The 11,607-nt window shown below is 57.6% G+C and overlaps 3 protein-coding genes across 4 annotated transcripts; all 3 read right to left on the minus strand.

The window, feature by feature from the left end:
* Positions 1-212: 212 nt before the first annotated feature.
* On the minus strand, positions 213-3,747 carry NEIL1 (nei like DNA glycosylase 1). Of its 2 annotated transcripts, XM_059858009.1 has the most exons (9): positions 3,264-3,743; positions 3,046-3,165; positions 2,815-2,887; positions 2,213-2,312; positions 1,951-2,075; positions 1,459-1,486; positions 1,057-1,130; positions 713-926; positions 213-557 (listed from the first exon to the last, which is right to left on the minus strand). In XM_059858009.1, exons 1-9 carry the CDS (start codon positions 3,689-3,691, stop codon positions 538-540), a joined length of 1,182 nt encoding a protein of 393 aa, XP_059713992.1. In that variant the 5' UTR covers positions 3,692-3,743; the 3' UTR covers positions 213-537. The 2 variants fall into 2 exon arrangements, 1 of the variants encoding a protein (XP_059713992.1); XR_009488084.1 differs by lacking the exon at positions 1,057-1,130 and having other exon boundaries at positions 3,264-3,747.
* Positions 3,748-3,920: 173 nt separating this feature from the next.
* Positions 3,921-5,886, minus strand: COMMD4 (COMM domain containing 4). Its single transcript, XM_059858010.1, has 8 exons — positions 5,596-5,886; positions 5,445-5,516; positions 5,303-5,368; positions 5,026-5,065; positions 4,788-4,907; positions 4,514-4,594; positions 4,249-4,425; positions 3,921-4,116 (listed from the first exon to the last, which is right to left on the minus strand). Exons 1-8 carry the CDS (start codon positions 5,596-5,598, stop codon positions 4,076-4,078), a joined length of 600 nt encoding a protein of 199 aa, XP_059713993.1. The 5' UTR covers positions 5,599-5,886; the 3' UTR covers positions 3,921-4,075.
* Positions 5,887-8,743: 2,857 nt separating this feature from the next.
* LOC132333250 (mRNA export factor GLE1-like) lies at positions 8,744-11,607 on the minus strand. The gene has a single exon (XM_059858142.1). It carries the CDS (start codon positions 11,466-11,468, stop codon positions 8,772-8,774), a length of 2,697 nt encoding a protein of 898 aa, XP_059714125.1. The 5' UTR covers positions 11,469-11,607; the 3' UTR covers positions 8,744-8,771.

An 11,607-nucleotide genomic window follows, 5' to 3' on the forward strand; every position in this document is an offset into this window, starting at 1 on the left:
CAGGTAACTGCATTGACCTGCCTCCTCCAGGTATTTGCTGTAGTTGCTCTTTTAGTGTCTGCCTGAGCAGGATCTCACTCCTGGCACTGGGGAGGCTGAACTTACCTTTATTTTGGGGGGATGAGGTGGAGGGGAAGTCTGCTCCAGCCCCTGTGGAGAAGAGACTGGGCACAGAGGGATTTATCCTTCACATGAAAAGGCATGCACGGTGATTTCTACACAAAATACTTTATTAGTCAGCTAAAAACAGTGATTGGATCAGCAGCCAGAAAAGGGAGAGGAAGGAGTCAGAGTCCAGTACAACATGTGGTCCTGGCCCTTTTCTCCCTGAAATGCCTGTGGACAGCAGGAAAAAGCCCCATCACCAGGCTCAGCTTCTCCCTCCCGAATGGCACGAAGCCACAGCAGCAAATAAGTGTGAGCAGAGGTAGGGAGCAGCTCCATTTTCACTAGCACTGACCCTGGTACGTGGCCAGGCCCTGCCTGAGCTCCTCTTGGCCCCTAAAATGCCCCTCAGGAGGTGGCAGCAGGTGACACTCACACGGCAGGGGCTGCACCTGGAGAAGGAAGAGGGAAATGAGGAGTCAGAGGGCAAGGGGGTATCCAGCTCTCCCCCAAGGGCTCCTCTCCTGCCCCTCTGTCCCCCTTGCCACCAGGGAGCTCTCCCAGAGCCCCCAGGGGTGCACAAAGCCACAGGCACTGCCAGGCTCACCTCTGCTCCTGCCAGCAGATGTGCGGCGGCTTCTTCTGACACTCTGAGGCTCCTCAGGTGAGGCTGGGGCAGCTGTCACTGTCCTCCTTCCACGAGCACGTCCCCTCCTTGGCCTGTCAGCCTGCTCTTTCTGCTCTTCCTTCACTTCCTTCTCCTCCAGCCTCGGGGGATTTGCTGCAGCCCTGCGGCGCTGTTTCGAGGCACGGGGGGTGACCTGGGTGGGCGTCAGAGCTGGAGATTACCAAGGTGGGGAACTCCGTGTGGGATCATCACCACGAACTCGTGAGCAGCCCGAGCAGGGCAGGGGCAGCAGGACAGACAGACACAGCCACAAAGCTGTTCACCTCGGCTCTTGGTGCCTCGGGCTCTGCCTTCAGCTCAGGGCTCTTCTTGCGGGGCGTCTTGCGGGGTCTCTGCCCTGCACCAGAGGATGTGGGGTGAGGAGAGGGTGAGGCAGAGCCTGCACCCCCAGGGACAGCCCCTGGCACAGTGACCTTGCAGGGATGCTGTTCTGAGTGAGGAACTACAGGATGAAAAACCAGCTGCACCCAGGCAGGTTTGGATGCTGGTAAGGAGCTTTGGGGACAAATGGCTTCTGCCCCCCGGTGCCAGTGACTGTCACAGCACCCCTGAGAGAATGGCTTTGCTCCTGTCTGTGCCCCTGTGCTGCACAGCAAGGACAGGGGTTTCCCAGGAGCCCTCCTGGAGCAAGAGTGGGTCCCACAGGAAGAGGAGAGGAAACTCACCTTTGGGAGCCATGGGGCCAGCCTCTCCCTGTAAGGAAGGGACAGAGCAGTGACTGGGGTGCAGTCATTCTGCAGGCAGCAGCAGCAGAATCCCTGCCCCTTCTCCATCCTGCAGCCACTGCAGTGATTGGGAAACAGCCACATTTCCCTGGAAAGGCAGCAGAGTTGGGCTTGCTCTGCCTGCCCTTTGCCTTGGGGACTCTGCCATCATTCCCTGCACCTGCAAGGCCCCAAACACAGGGCCCAGGAGGGAAGAACAGGGCTGCCAGACCACCCAAACACCCCTGCCTTCCCTCTATCTGCTGCAGATTGCTGACCATCCATTAGCTGGCTGCCCACCACAAAGGAGGTCCTTGTCACCCCCATGCCCAGGAGCTTGATGGAGAGGGGGACCCCCAGCCATGCAGAATAAAGGGAGTCTCAGCAAGCAGAAAACAGTCCAGTATCCCCTTGGAAGAGTGGTCTGGGGGCTCCCCAGCCCCAGGCTCCTACCTGGAACCATATGGTCCTGCCACTGCGGTCACGCAGGGAGCTCATGCCAGGCACCAAGTAACACTGCAGCCAGTTCTTAAAGGCAGAGTAATTATCTGGGTGCTCCGGGTCCAGGAGCTGCTTTTCTGGGAGGGGAGACAGGGAAAGGACAGAATCAGAGCAGAAGCTGTGATCACCACGACAGGGCGGCCCCCCCAAACCTCCTGATGCTGAGAATGCAAAACCCCAGCCTCTCTCCCCACTGCCTGTCTTGTCCCCTCACCTGCCGTGATCACCTCCATGGGCACGGTGTGGCACAGCTCCAGCAGATCTGGGCTCTCCTGCCTCAGCTTCACCTTCTTGCTCAGCGTCAGGGAAGGATCCTGCAGGCATGGAGAAGGGCACAGAGGTCACATGCCAGCTACCTCTGCTTCCTCGGCTTCTCTCCTCCCGTCCTCTTCCCCATCTCTTGCCCTCCAGGGGATGAGCTGCCACCTCTCCACACATGATAGCCCTGAGCTCACCACACAGTAGGCTTCCAATTTAGCTACAAAGCCATGAAAGAGGACTAATACACAAAAACACCAGCAGCAGGTCATGTAGTTTGTTTTCAGGCTCAAAATAGCCACTTCCTCTCCCCTGAGGTCACAACATCAGCCTTTGGCTTTACTGCAGCCTTTCCCTTTGGAGATTTTAAGCCTGCAAGGTGTTTGCTTCCCTCACTTCTTCCTCCTCACCCACCCCAAAAACACTTGCAGACTTCCTCAGGGCAAGAGATTGGCAGAGCTCATCATGAAGGGCCACGGGCAACCAAACCCCTGCTTCTGGCACCTGTCTGGAAACCTGCTGCTTTCTGAGCCCGTGAAAGCACCTGGTACACCCCACCTTCTTCCTCCTCTCCTGCTCCTTCAGGGCCTCCAGCACAGTCCGAGCTTTTTCAAAGGGAGGGATCTTCAACCTGAGAGAGTTACACAGCAGCCTGAAGCTTCTGCCTTTTCCAGTGTCTGCCAGGTGAGGAGGCACAGCAGCTTAGCCAAGGAGCTGGCAAGCTCCAGCACACCCTTAGAGCCTAAACCTCCCTCCCTGGCAGGTCAGCGGGTGCTCAACCCGCCTTACCTGTACAGGATCTCAGCACGCAGGTAATTCCCAATTCCATTGAAATACTTCTGATTTAAGAGGACCTCACAGATGGGCTTGTCAAAAGCCCTGTCCTCCAGGTTCTTCAGCACATTCTCCCTGCAAGCGAGCACGGGCCATCAAGAAGAGTCACCTGGACATGTCTGTGCAGGAAAAGCGGCCACAACCGAGCCGGGGGCATTCCTCGGGGCGCTCACCTGAAGGCCTGGTACTCGGACACGACGCAGGGCCCGCGTTCCGGCTGCCAGGCGTCCCCCAGGCGCCAGGACCCGAAGCGCCGCGGGTCCACGAAGCAGAGGGCGCGGGGGGGACTCTCCCGGGTCAGGAAGCGCAGGTGGGCATGGCGGGGCAGCTCGGCGGCGGGGCACAGCCGGAACGAGCCCGACATGCCGAAGCGGAACACCAGGTCCTGCGCGGGGGGACCGGCAGCGGGGTCCAGCGCGCTCAGCGTCAGCCGCAGCTCCTTGCCCCGGGCGATGGCCGAGATGCTGTAGGCCTCGCTGCGGAAGGGCACCTCGGGGCCGCGGCCCACGGCCGAGCGTTCCACGCCGCCCGCGAACACTAGCGCTCCGCAGGCCCCGTTGATGAAGCGCCCGGCCAGGTGCAGCTCCGGGCACTCGGGCATGGTGGCGGCCGCACGGCTCGGCCCGAGCCCGCCGCCACCGCCGGCCGCACAGCCCGCCCCCCATTGGCTGCGCGGGGCGAGAGGCGCGCTCCCATTGGCTGCGGCACGGGCAATGCGCGCCCCCATTGGCCGCGCGCTGATCCCGGAGGTCGGTGCCCTGCCGCCCTGCCGGGGCGGTCCCGCCGCGGGGAGAGGTTACACAACGTGAGGCGACACAGCAGGACAAGGCTCAGCTTTGTCACCGAGACTTTATTAGAGCTGCCCCGAGGACCCCAAGAACTCGGAGGGAAGGGAAACGTTCTCTGCCCCAGCCAGGAGCACCAATCTGGACCCCCAGCTCAGTGTCGCAGCCTCCCACCGTGGCCGGGCTCCTTTCCTGGCTCCTCAGAGAAGGGTGTTCATCAGGGCCTGGGCTTGCTTCAGCTCTGCAGAGAGATGTGGAGATGTGGGGGAGCTGCTGGTATTGCAGCATCCCATTCCCAGTGTGCCTCCCACAGCAATTCCCCCTGCAGAATCCCCCATGGAGGTCCCCGCTGCCACCCCTCCTGGTGCCTCACCTGCCAGCAGCACCCAGAACTTGTTGGCCGAGAGCGTCACAGGGACAGGCGTCATCTTCTCACACTCTCTGTCGCACACGTTGAAGGTGAGGTGCACCACGGGCTCATTGACCTCCTGCAGCTCGCTGGAGCTGAGGGTGTAATCCACCCGCCAGCGCACCGAGCCCAGCTGGCTCACTAGGGTGGGCAGTGGGATGGTGTCAGCACCCCGGCTCTCTCCAGCAGGGTGACCCCACAGCCCAAGCGAGCCTCAGCACTCACTCACATCGCAGGCTGCAGGCCCTCAGCCTGTCCTGGAGGGGGCTCTGCTTCTCCTCGTAGGAACGGCACAACCCGCTGGCATGCTCTGCTCGTCAGGGGACACAAGAGAAGAACCCCTCTGCTCACACCGACCTGCAGCTGCCAAACCCCACCAAAGCACCCCAGGGACCGACGGCACAGAAGGGAGGTGACGGAGGAAGCACAGCAGCCAGCCTGCCCTCCATCCCCAACATCCCACCGAGTCTGGCTCATGGTGCCACCCCCGGGGTTCTCCCTACCTTTGGGCAGTCCCAGCTGCTGCAGCTCGCTTGACAGAGACTCACTGTCTACATTGTGCTTGGCTGCACTGGAGAGGATGAAGCCGAGGACAGCAATGGTCGCCTTCACATCCCCTGACTCTGCAGATGGGAGGGAGGGTGAGCTCTGTCACCTTGGGAAGGCATCCCCAGATGCATTGCTGCTCATCCCTGGAGCATGGCTCTATCGGGGGATCCTGGTAAGGACAGCAGTGCTCACCTAACTTTGCATCTGAGGTCAGCTTCAGGATCTTGTCATACTGTGGGAGAGCAGAGCATCACAGTAAGCACCAGCTAACACACTCACTACCAGTGTTAGCACCGACAATTCTTACCTAAACATTCATACTAATAATACTTGCTATGCATATTAGTACTACTAGTAGAGGCCGGTAGCGTTCTTAACGCTGAGGCTCGCATGAAGAACACGAGACTAATCAATGTTGATGATTATGCCATTGTAGCATTGGCCTCCGCTGCGGCAGCCCCACACTTACCTCGATGGCCTCCCCCAGCAGGTCCCGCAGCACCTGGGCGCAGATCAGCTTCAGCTTCACCGAGGACTGCGGGGCAGAAGGAGGGTGAGCGGCGGGCCCGCAGCAGGCGGGGCGCGGGCAGGGGACGCGGGGGACACTTAACTATTTTGGCCAGAGTGCTGATCTCGGCCAGCACCCAGTCGGGGCAGTCCAGGTCCCCGCAGAAGCGGAACCGCTGCGGGAGAAGAAGCGATCAGAGCCCGCAGCACGCTCCACCCGCCCTCCCCGCTCCCTGCCGCCGACCCTCTCCCCACCATGTCGCCGCCGCTACCCGGTCCGCTCCTACGGCAGATTCCGCCTTTGCGACCCGGAACCACTCCCGGGCCAGCGCCCGCTAAGCCCCTCCCCGCCCCCTGCCCAGGGGCGGCACTCCGGTAAGGGGTCGGCGGGGCCTTTTAGCCGGGACCCGGGCAGGAGAGAGGCCGGAGGAGGGGATGGGGGTCCCGGAGCGGCACCCGGGGGACCCTGGCCTGTCCGGCAGCGCGGGCTCCTCCCGACCGGCCACCTCGCGCTGCCACGGGCCGCGGCCTCACAGCGCGCCCGCGCGCCTATCCCCGCCCACTTCCTCCGCCCTGTCCAATCACAGCCGCCAATCCCTGCCCGCCTTTCTCCGCCCTGTCCAATCACAGCCGCCAATCCCTGCCCCGCCTTTCTCCACCCAGTCCAATCACAGCCGCCAATCCCCGCCCGCCTTTCTCCTCCCTGTCCAATCACAGCCGCCCTTTCGGGCCGGGCGCGGTCCCGCCCAGCCCGGCCCCTCAGACCGCCCTGAGGGGAGCGGAGGCGCCGCCTGAGCTCCGCACCGCGTTAGCAGCCCCCAGCCACAGGGAGGGAGCGGGAATATGACGATCGAAGCGGGAGCTGAAGCTTCGCAAAGCTCGTCCTCAAATAAAGATCCTGTCCAAGAGTAGCTGCACCTGGCCGCAGGGGGAAGAAGCAGAGCTGACAGCGAAATAAAGCTTTGTGAGAGTGGAGCTGGAAGCACTGCAGAGCTGGGATCTCACTGAGGTGTGCTTATAAAAATTCTGGGGCCATGATGCTGATCTGGGGCAGAAATAAAAGCCCTCGGCGTGCCTGAAATAGACACACCGGGCCTAGAGGTGAAGTAAAGATTGTGGCAGGGGAAAGGTAAAATAAAGCCCCTGGCACTGAGGCTGGAATAGAGACTGCAGAGAGCCAGAGGCAAAGCAGCACAGAAATAAAGATCTGAAATAAAGGCTCTGGGGCACCCAGCACACACAGCAGGAGCTGCAGTCAGTGCTGTAGGGCTGGAGCTGAGATGAAGCCCCTGGGGCAGGGTTGGGGCAGGAACAAACAGCCCAGAGCAGGATCTGAAATAAAATCCAGCGTGCTCAAAGGGGAAGAACCCCAGGGCTGGGAAAGTGACTGTGGGGCTGGCCTGCACATCCTTGCTTTTTCACCTCCCCAGCACTAGGGCTGTTATCCAGTAACCAAGTCCCCAGGTCTGGGACTGATAGGCTGGGCTCCAGCTCACACAAGGGGAGCCCAGGCAGTCCCTTTGGACCGTGACTGCACCCAAATCACTGCCAGTGAGCTGGGCAGAGTTATGACCTTTATCCACTCATGTCCATAAGAGCAGGACGTTCAAAGCCCCTCTGGAAGGGGGTGCACTTCAATAGGAGTTGGCTGCTGCTGCATGAACCTCGTTGTGTGTGTCACATTCCTGTCTCTACCATCAGCCACAGTCCGCTGTTTGAACTTAATCCAACCTATCACAGGGGACTTGTTTCCCTCTATCTTTTAACGAGCTCGGCTGGCTGAGTTGGTGTCTGTTAGGCCAAATGATCTGTGCAGCTCTAGGCCAGCTGTAGCTGTCCCAGCTGCCCCTTTCTGTTCTAAAACATGCAAGGTGCTCTCTGTCATCCCTCTGCAAGGGCCCTTTGCAAACAGGATGGCAGGACAGCATGGTGATACAGATGATTCTGCTCACCTCAACAAGGCCAGCATCTCTCAGCCAGTGATGTGTCTCTCATACCATTGGAGTTGTAGCATTCATTCCCAGGAGCTGTCAGGAGGGATCACCAACAATGCAAGCTTTGAAACTGGCGTGCCACCAGCACAACACTTGGAGGTTACAGACTTAGAACTTAACGCTATGAACTGGAAACATTTTAACCTTAGAACCCTGAGAAGGTAACATGGAAAACAACTTGTCAAGTTCAGGTTTTGATTCATACTCTTCAATAGATAAAATACTCAAGACCTCATGTTATAAAATCTTTGTGTCCTTTATTTGGTAACATCCTTAAACAAACTGTCACTTCAAAAGGTCCCAAATCTCCATGTGAGAGGTGCAGGAGTTGTTAAAATCACTGGCCCACGATATCTGCTGAGGGACCAGCAGGAGGGTGCTGTCTCCGGTCCCCAGCAGGAGGTAGGGCAGGGCAGACACAGCTGGCTGGTGTCCATCCTGTTCTGGTGTCTGTGGAAACGCACCCACAGCCCTGGAATGAGGCCCCACGGACCTTCCCGCCTCTTTGTGATCATGTCTTTACCATTGCTTTAGGTGACTGGGCATCACCTGACGTCTGTAGTGATAGGAAATGGTTTAAGATAAGTGGGTTTTGGGATTGCTTGGGTCCTGTTAAGTGATTCAGTGTGCAAACAGCTTTTGCTACTCTGCTCTGTGGGCATTTTCACTTCCATGAGACAAACTGCACAATGGAACTTGCATTGCGCTGTGCAGCTTTTCAGCCCAAGAGTCCTTAATCTCAGGAGCCATCAGGACAATGGATTTAAAGCATCTCCTACATGATTAAATGTTGTGGCAGGCAGAGGTGGTAGAGTGCTGTGACCTTTCCAGAGAAGCATCTTTAAAAAGATGTCCTGGGTGCACAGGCAGGTCTCGCTCTCGCCCTGTGATTTCAGCTCTCGGGTGATTTCAGCCACGAGCAGCACAGAAGGAAAGGAGGGAGTCTTTGTATGAGGTTCCACAGAGGGTTTTTATTGAGCTCTTACCTCAAAGGGGTCCAGGGATGAAGAACTCTCCCAGGCAGAGAGAGCAGGGGTTTATAAAGGGATAGTGAGGGGCAGGGCAGAACTTCAGAACAAATGAGATGAGGGCACAGGGGTGGAACAAAGGGGAAGGGCCAAAGGGATCCAACATACAGCAAGAGTGCATGCTGGGGGAAGCTTTTTTCCTTGCTATGGTTAGGGAGGTTGTTGCTTAAGGGTTGTCACTCCAGGGGAGTGTGGTAAGCTTCTCCTCAGTCAGTTTAGCAGCCTCCTCTTACCTGTGAAGGAAAAGTCTTGAAGTTTCAGTACTTTACTATAGACAAAACTATACAAAATAACTATACAAAATAACTGTGCAAAAACTTATCAAGATTTAATGCAAAGATGAGCTTCTAAGTGTAACAAATGAATCTTCTTAATTTAAACGTTTAGGGGAAAGGACATACAGACTGATTTATGTTCTCCAAAAGGAAGACGTCAGAATGCCCTTTGGTAATGGCATTTCCTCTGCCTGTAGACATTTCTGCACAAAACTCTTCAAACGTGACAAACAGCCCATCTGGCCAGAGCTGGTCACAGCCTCAATTCTTGGGATGTAGGATTTCTGGATAAAGAGCATTGCTTTCCAGAACTGAATCCCATACTGCCTCATCAGAGCATTGCCACACACTTCCAGGAAATCCAGCAGCAGCGCAGCTGTCACATCTGCCCGAGGCTCCAGGTTCAACATCTGCGCCAGCCAGCGCCATCCATAGCCCAGCCCGTGAGGATGAGCCCCTTGTCTGTTCCCATGAGGCCAGCGGAGCTGGATGATGGCAGCATAGAGACGAATCATTCCTGACATCCTCTTAAGAAAATGATCTGGTTCTTCCACTTTGGAATCATGAACTTCATAGCCCAGCATCCTCTGATACTCTTCCACAGAAGTCCCTTCTTTCCGAGCAGGGTAAAATGGCACAGAGTATGGGCACTTCTTGTGCAGATGAGCTAGAAAGATGTCTCCAACTCGAGGGTGCAATTCCCAGATTCCTGAGAGCACCACAGCAATTGGGAAGGCTGAATCGTGGTGGAAAGACACTTCTCCTTCCCCATGTCTCACAAACTTCTCTGCAAGTTTGTAAGAAACAAACTCCAGCCCCTGTGGATGCTGAGTCACCAACACCGTTTGGCCTTCAGTCTGAACAGGCTTCCCAGACAGCAGGTTATTGATCTTCTCAAAAACCTCTCTCAGCTTCGAGCCTGATAGGCTACAGATCTGGCTCACAGGGATTGTAGCTGCTTTCTGCAAGTTGGTTTTTATCTTCTTCACCTCAGGGTTGCCTTTGCAGTTTCCAAGTTCACTGAAAGCAGCAACACATTGCTCAGCAGCATCCTGAAGCTGCCGGTACCACTGCATGATACTTTCTTCTGTTTCCACTTGAAGTCCTTCCTTCTGCTGCTTTCCCCACCACTGCTGGGCGGGGGCAGAAGTCTGACACGTCATCTGCTCTTCTTCCTCTAAGTCTTTCTGCTTTTGTTCCTTTTCTTCTTCATCTCTCCTCTTTTTTTCCTCTAGAGCTGCAGAGACTTCCTGCTGCAGGCTGGATATCAACCCCCGCATCTCCTGCAGGGCTTGTTCAGAGCTGGCCACGTCTGCTTGAGCCGGGAGCCCTCTCTCGCTCGCGCTGCGGATCAGCCCTGACACCAGTCCACAGATCTGGTTGCCACGACTGCTGTACGCAGCCAGGTCGATTCTGGGCAAGTCTTTGTGCCTGGAGCTGGCATCAATCTGCTGGTTCAGCTGCAGCAGCTCCTCCTGGATGGAATAAAGGCGACGCAGCCTCTCCTGGCCCTCTTTCTTGTGCAAAAGTTCCAGCTCCTCCTGGAGCTGCCTCTGCTGCTCTGCCTCACGCAATTTGAGGTTCAATATCTTTGCTCTGCGTCGGTGTTCTTCCTTCAGCTTCTCTTGCTGCCTCTGAGCCTCCTTGGAGCTCTTCTCCACTACTTCTTGCAACTCTTGGAACTCCTGATGCCGCTTTAGCTCCCTCAGTTCATCAAAGCGCTTCAGCTGCTCAGTGGCCTGGGCATAGGCTGCCCTCACCATCTGCTCCAGCTCCTCCTGCCGCTGGCTCAGCCTCTCCCTTGCTCTCAGCCTGTGCATCTCTTCATACATCCGAATGCAGCCTTCAAAGTTTGCTACTTTAGATGTCAAGACAGCTGGAGTAACTTCTTGATTTATTTCCAGCAAACTAAGATGATCGTTTTCCTTTTCCCCAGCAGTCACAGGATTGGGCAACGCTGTCGGCACTGCGGCGAGGGTGACAGTATTTTGTGGCTCTGCTGAGGGGTGATGGCTCTGGGTCTCTCTTGTCTGCTTTGCTGGCATACAACCCAAAGCAAGCTTCCGCTCCGACGGTGGCAGTGCAGACCCGGTGGCGACTGCTGAGGGATTCCCCGATCTGCTGTTCCTTACAGGAATTTCTGGGGATGTATTTCCCAGGCCCTCCCCTGAGCTGCAGCAACAGCCCTGCAGAGGCCGGGCGGAAGGCATGGTCTCAGAGCCGGACCAAGAGGCTCTGGGAGGAGGCAGTGCTGGCGTGTGTGCTGCAGCAGGGCATGTGGGTGTCCCTGGCACATGCTGTTGGAACGGCTGCACGGGCATACCTGGAACAGCTGTGAGGTGTTTTGTCTCTGCGAGAGCCGGGCGCCCCTGCAGCACAGCGGCAGAGCCAGCACAGCTAGGCTTGGTCACAGAGTGCTCGCTGGCCATTGTGGCACAGCCAGGCTCGGTGGCAGACAGCCCTCTGCAGCAGCCCTGTGCTCCACAGCAGCCAGGTATCCTGCAGTGCCCGAGGGCTGCCTGGCAGCAGGCAGAGGTGGCTCCACGGCAGCTTGCCATTTCACAGCGGGCAGTTGCGGTCTCGGTGGTCTTGGCTGAAGCAGCAGGGCACAGAGGGAAGGCAGGGCAGCCTGTCACAGCCCCAAGGGCTGGCGCAGCAGGGCACAGAGACGAGGCAGGACCCAGGGTGGCTACAGGAGGGCTGTTTAACTCAGCTCCGGAGTGCAGGGTGTCTCTGTCGCTTTGTTCAGTGACGGTGCCCTCTACCAGCATCTCGTCCCTGTGCGGGCTGGCTCCACGTCTGTGTGCCATGGTGGGGTGATTGGCTGGCATATGGTCCCTGCTCTGGGCAATGTCCCGGTCCCAGGCAGCCGCAGGGCACTCTGCAGACAGGTCATCCCCTCCCGGGGAGGCTCCGCGGCTCCACGCGGGGGATGCTCTGCCTGTTCTCCTCCCCGGCTTGCCCCGTGCC

Source organism: Haemorhous mexicanus, chromosome 13 (genome assembly GCF_027477595.1).
Source record: "Haemorhous mexicanus isolate bHaeMex1 chromosome 13, bHaeMex1.pri, whole genome shotgun sequence".
Classification (NCBI taxonomy): Eukaryota; Metazoa; Chordata; class Aves; order Passeriformes; family Fringillidae; genus Haemorhous; species Haemorhous mexicanus.

What these genes read in the sequence shown, in the direction of transcription:
- NEIL1 (XM_059858009.1), bottom strand. Translation starts at nt 3,691, where the DNA reads ATGCCCGAGTGCCCGGAGCTGCACCTGGCCGGGCGCTTCATCAACGGG. An exon ending in CGTGCTGAGATCCTGTACAG is followed by an intron (nt 2,888 to 3,045) that starts GTAAGGCGGGTT and finishes TAACTCTCTCAG; the next exon opens with GTTGAAGATCCCTCCCTTTG. An exon ending in GCAGGACCATATGGTTCCAG is followed by an intron (nt 1,487 to 1,950) that starts GTAGGAGCCTGG and finishes CCTTCCTTACAG; the next exon opens with GGAGAGGCTGGCCCCATGGC.
- COMMD4 (XM_059858010.1), bottom strand. An exon ending in TCAGCACTCTGGCCAAAATA is followed by an intron (nt 5,369 to 5,444) that starts GTTAAGTGTCCC and finishes TCTGCCCCGCAG; the next exon opens with TCCTCGGTGAAGCTGAAGCT. An exon ending in GCAGCTGGGACTGCCCAAAG is followed by an intron (nt 4,595 to 4,787) that starts GTAGGGAGAACC and finishes CCTGACGAGCAG; the next exon opens with AGCATGCCAGCGGGTTGTGC.
- LOC132333250 (XM_059858142.1), bottom strand. Translation starts at nt 11,468, where the DNA reads ATGCCAGCCAATCACCCCACCATGGCACACAGACGTGGAGCCAGCCCG.